Genomic DNA, 6,006 nt, shown 5'->3' with positions numbered 1-6,006 from the left:
ATCTTAGACTGCACTGAAACTTTTATCCATGTATTTTTTCTTTTAATGTTTATTTTATTAGCTTTTCTTTTTAATGACTGATTTTAAATGCCTTTTTCTTAATGTCTTTCATTTTTTGTAAAGCACTTTGAATTGCCTTGTGTTGAAAAGTGCTATATAAATAAACTTGCCTTGCCTTGCCTTATTGTGGTTAAACGGTGAAATCTTGTTCATTGTAAGTACTTTGTCTCCACTGCAGCGGGTAGCTCGCTCTAAGCGTGCCGAGCCGTGCGGGGCCCGTTTTTTGTTGCGTTTCCACTTGGCCTAGTTTTGGCCCGGGGCTACTTTTTCACCTTTTTGCTGGCCCGACTAAATCGTGGTTCTAGGGCCAGGAACAACCAGGCTGAGTCGGGCTGAGTATGCTATAAACTAGAGAGAATCGCTGGCAAGGGGGCTACAACTACAACAAGATGAACATATTTGACCGTGATTTAATTGTAATACACGTTTCAAAATGATGCCGAAGTAACAACATACTGATACCGGTTAGTAAAAACCATGAATTAATGCTTTGACAAGTCTGCAGACAGACGGCAGGCGAAAAACCCTTTTAAAATGCGTGTTTTCTAAATGTAGCTTGGCTAAGCTAACGTTATATATGCTCCGACCGTCCACACTCACAACAACGGCCTATACAGACATAAATAAAGCAGCGACTGTATTCGCCATGACACAGGCAGTCTGTGGTTTGTACTTGTTTAACTTTTGTCTAGTTTCTGAACAGATATGAGGAGCTCTGAGTGCTAAGAGCTAACGGCTGTGTTGTTTTTCTGGGGCTCTCATTGAAGATGACGTCACGGCTCCGCCTACACTGCGTTACTATAGTAACTGCCCCAGTTCATAAACTGTAATGGAAGCGCAGCATTAAAGTGAGCCAGGGCCTAATAAGGCCTAACCAAACCGAGCGAGGCCTGCAGTGGAAACGCGCCATAAATGGAAGGGGCACCTTGTATGGCAGCCTCTGCCTCTTTATAGGTGAATGTTGACTTGTATTTGTAAAAGCGTTTAAGGGGGCGCAAAGACAGTGCTTTCATATTATTACATCAATACCAGCTAGCTCCAGATGAACCTGTTTTTTTTAATATGAAAGCCTACTATTATATTTTTTTGATCATCATTGTAACATTTGATTTAATCTTCCCAGAAACAGCAATCATACTCACTAGACAAGTTGAAGAAAAGTTGACTTTTTAAATTGCATGACTGAAGTTTTGAAAATATGAGTTTTGCAATGAGAGTCTTACAACCACAGAAAAGGAGCAGCGCTGTGAGAACTGAGAGTCTCTCAGACTGCGATCAGGAACTGACTGACAGCTCGCCCACTGTGCCAAGGTCACACCTTTCATTATGTGTGTACCAGACTGGCAGAATAAGTTACTCAGTTCATTAAAGGGTTTCTATTCTGGACTTTGATGCCAGACTATATCTTCAAAAGGAAATAACACATTACACTTCTAACAAATCAAAAGTAGAATTTTTAAGCACGCCGAGGGACATTACAACTTAGATTAATAGATTAAAACTGTTATATTACAGTTGCGGATTGAATTCATCTATAGCTTTCATCATTGCACTTTATATCCCATCAATTCAGTGAAAGTCAAAGTAATGGTCATGCGGTAGGGTTTTCTCTCAACTATTTTAAATAGAAAAAAAATAAACATCAAAAGGTACATTGTGGCAAATAATTCTTAATTTTCTTATTCCAATTAAAAAAACATTAAAAATACAATAAAAAAAAATCAAAATTGTCTGATTTGTCGGCCACATTAGAATATATCCTGTTCTGTCATTTTTTGAAAGTATGCATAAACGTTGTTACAGCAATAAAATACTTAGTGTTCTGCTGTTTATCTTGATACCAGACACATATGAGTTTTTTGTTGAGGGAAAATTCCAGATGCCGTGGCGTGCACCAACCGATTTTTTCACATTTGAAACTACACATATAGAAAAACAAGTGGGCACACATGAACATTTGAACTTTCATATACCCGACTCTGGCCTTAACACTCATGTGAATAACTTTGATTTACGAGAAGTAACATTTGGCCGTGCCTCAGGAACTCTACTTTGTTGGCAGACGCTAAAGAAAAAACGAGAGATTAATTACTGTACAATGTTTTTTTTTATTACAATTAGAAACACCAAAACAAGACTTTTAATAGCTAATGCTGATACGTGTTTGGTCCATTTATAACACATGGACATTAGGAAGTTGGATTGCGAATGTCTGCATAATCTGTGAACTATTGCTTTAAAACTTACAATTAATAAAACTTTTAAAACAGCATTTTAGAAACATTTCAGTAGGGAACTGCAGAAAAAATGTACAAGGCTCTGCATGTTATAATTTAAAATAGCAAAAAACAACAGATAGTTTACTTTACAAAGGGAAACAACATGTTATTTCTTATTAGAGAATTTAAGAACAAGCAACTACAACTGAATAGTAATGACAGCATTTATTTAAAGAAATTCTGCCAAGCTCCAAACAAAATGTATTTAAATTAAGATAACCTGACGTTTTTTTAAAATTAATTTTAGATTCAATTATAGATATTCTGACTAAACATCATTGTATTGACTTCACAACATGCCACGGTTTAAAGATGCAGCTATTTATATGCTGAAGATTGCAGTGAAACTCACATCTTTGTACCGGTTGTTTGAGAGGAATCACTAAGAAGTAATTTGCGACTGACATCTCTTTTGAATTAAAACACATTTGAATCATGATCTTTAACTCTTTCATCCTTGATTAACAATTATTTTATGGAAAGTTTATCAACTCATCATAACATCTTTTTTGTTCAATTATTTTACTGTTCAGCATTTATTTTTTAATGCAACTTAATACATTCCTGCTTTTGATATATATAAAAGATAAGGAAATGCAACTTCAGTTATTCTACATATTTAAAGACTATATTTAAACCTCTTAATTCAAACAATTTCAATCTACTTTTGTTAAAAAATTGTTTAAGGTTGTTCATAAAATAATAAGATATCAATTACTGACTCCTAAATCTAAACTACTGCATGGTGCACCATAAGCAGATATAAACAGCATACTCCATATTTGTTGTAAATGAGAATACAGAAGAAATATGACAAAGCAAACTCACAAAACTGTACTTACTCAAAACAAATGTATTGCCATGTGTCTGGTTTTACTTTGTATTCAAACATCCCTTGAGAAAAATGTGCACAAAGTCTCTTATCATCACGATGAGCACGACATAAAGCACTTTTCTCCCTTCAAAGTGAAATTATTTCAAATGTCCTCTCCTCCTACTCACACATCTGGAGCTGAGTTCTCCCACCGACTGCCCCACAGCTCTCTGAAGTGCCAACATTGGTGAAAGAGGCTGAAGAGTGGTGGCTCTGCAGGAACTTCTGCTTCCCTGTGAACCTCTTGCACAAGTTCTGGGCACTTCGTCTGAAGTGATTGTCCAGGAAAAAGTAAATGGCCGGATTCACACAGCTGTTGAGGAAGGCCAGGCATCCCGACAAGAGGAGCCCGTTACTCTGCCAAGACTCAGCTTCACAACTCAGGTCAGCTTCGGAGAGCTTCGTGCTGATAACGATGACTTTGAAGATGTTAAAGGGGAGCCAGGACACCACAAAGGCCAATATGATGGAGAGGACCATTTTCAGGGAGTGCCTGTGCCGCGCTTCAGCCCGAGGATTGGCAGCACAGTTCTGATTGAGATACATCATTATGGTGCCATAGCAGAGCACGATGATCAACACAGGGATAACAAAAGTGAGTAAAGCCATGGCGAGGCTCAGGCCCAGAAAAAAGGGTGAGTTGTTTTCTTCCACGCAGGAGAGTCCATCCCCTGAGGGCGCCACTCTGCGGTACAGAAGAGATGGGATACCCAGCACCAGAGAACTCAGCCACACAGCAGCACATGTCGCCCGGATGCACCTGCTGCTCCTGAGGTACCTCGAGTCCATCAGCTTCACCACCGCCAGGTAGCGGTCCACACTCATGCAGGTAAGGAAGAAGATGTTGGAGACGCGGTTCACAGCTATGATGAAGCTGCTCAGTTTACACAGAAGGTCTCCAGCTGCCCCAAAGTCCCAGTGGCCGCTGCGGCTTGCAGACATGGCCCACAGAGGCAGAGTGAGGACGAAGACGAGGTCTGCCAGGGCCAGGTTGACAACAAAAGTGTCCACCAGACGCCCACTTTTCCTACCTTTGCTGCCCACCACCAAGATCACAAAGAGGTTGCCCAGGAAACCTGTGAGGAATATCATGTAATACAGTATGGGCAGGAAGATGTTGGAGCCACTCATGTGTGAGCTGGGACAATCCACCGTGGCATTGAAAATAAACAACCCAAGGTCAGTAAAGTTCTCACTGTAATTGTAGTAATCATAATACTCGGTGAAGGCGTACATCGTGAGAGATCACAGAGAGGCTCTGCAGCTGCTGTTGTGTGGCAGGGTGGTTAGTCTATGCAACATGCAGCTACTGGGTATTGTAAAAAAACCACAGAGAAAAATAGATCCTTTTTCAACTCTTACCCCTCTGTCTGTGATAACTTCCTCTTTGTTACATTTCCACATGTGATTGGCTAAAAGGAAGAAATTGCAACCTTTTGCTTCATTTCATTAAATTATCAGTTCACAGTTGCAGTGGTTTGACCTGGTTATGACTTTCCTGTTGCAATCTAACTTAAATGAAAACATATTTTCCTACTGTGTGTGTGTGTGTGTGTTTATGTGTGTGTGTGTGTGTGTGTGCGTGTGTGTGTGTGTGTGTGTGTCCACCTCAAATGTCATATCTGCCTAATAATAATCTTTTTTTTAAAGGTAATCTGTACTATCACAGTTGTTATTTTACTTAAGTTATGCAAATACAAGTAATAGCCTTTAAATGCACACAATGTATTTGCATAAAAAAAGAATATCATCTTTATTTATTTATTTTTGTTATAATGAAATATCATTGAATAAAACGTATTGATGTTGCAGCTGGTAAAAAAAGTTGCAGCTGGTAAAAAAAGTAGAATCTCTGAATCTGAATCTTCTTAATCTTCTTAAACTGTCAGATACATTTAATGGAGTACAAACTACAACAGCCTCTGATATGTAATTGGATAGTAGCAAAAGTAGCATAAAATGGAAATACTTATATAAAGTTAAAGTACCATAAAAATGTACTATTACTGTTTAAGTACGTTTATTTATACTATGAGTGTGAATTACCTTCCACAGAAAGTATTTGTCTTTAATCACGGTGTATTGGATGTGTGTAACCAGTAGAGGGCAGGTAAGATTTACTTGTGTTTCCTGTGTGGCGACCTCCTGCCTGCCTGGGTTCAGAAGCAAATGTCACTGATCTTCTGCCCAAGAAATCTTTTGTTTCACTGCGTATTTCCATTTTATTTGTGAAAAGACACTTCCAGTTCAAGCTGTGAATAAGCAGGATGAATCAATGTCAGATAATATATCCGCCTCCTTTTATTCTTTATTCAAATCAGAGTATTTCACACATGTTCAACAAATATTATTATGTGCAGGCTCCGTTCACTTTAAATCCTTAATACCTTACGTTAATGTTTCCTTTTAAGCTACAGAGAAAGTGCCCTCAACTATTCGTGTGTGAGGCCCCTCAAAACTGTAGATCCACATAATGTTATCACTTCATACTGTATTAACGTTACATTCATCATGACCATGTTGTTCTGATTAAAGGTAACATTATAGTGACCCTTCAAAAGATATAGACTTTATAAAAGAAGACACAAATTAGACAAACAAGGTTAGTTCAAATCCAATATTCATCAGCAGTCCCTTGGCAGCTCACCTTCAAAACACACAGAGAAAACATATTACAAAACAACACAGCAAGCAATGACTTTTACTCAAAAACAGAACTAAAGATGACGTTTTAAATATGCAGATATCAAATGTCAAATGCTGATCATGGACAAGCAGCTATACTGTCTTATT

The 6,006-nt window shown here is 38.3% G+C and overlaps 1 protein-coding gene across 1 annotated transcript; it reads right to left on the bottom strand.

The window, feature by feature from the left end:
- Window positions 1–2,634: 2,634 nt before the first annotated feature.
- gpr25 (G protein-coupled receptor 25) lies at window positions 2,635–4,356 on the bottom strand. The gene has a single exon (XM_034198187.1). The coding sequence runs from the start codon at window positions 4,342–4,344 to the stop codon at window positions 3,334–3,336; it is 1,011 nt and encodes a 336-aa protein (XP_034054078.1). The 5' UTR covers window positions 4,345–4,356; the 3' UTR covers window positions 2,635–3,333.
- Window positions 4,357–6,006: the final 1,650 nt, after the last annotated feature.

Source organism: Gymnodraco acuticeps, unplaced genomic scaffold (genome assembly GCF_902827175.1).
Source record: "Gymnodraco acuticeps unplaced genomic scaffold, fGymAcu1.1, whole genome shotgun sequence".
In the NCBI taxonomy this organism is placed as follows: Eukaryota; Metazoa; Chordata; class Actinopteri; order Perciformes; family Bathydraconidae; genus Gymnodraco; species Gymnodraco acuticeps.
Note: the sequence above shows the minus strand (reverse complement) of the source record. Positions and strands in the feature narration are given on the sequence as shown.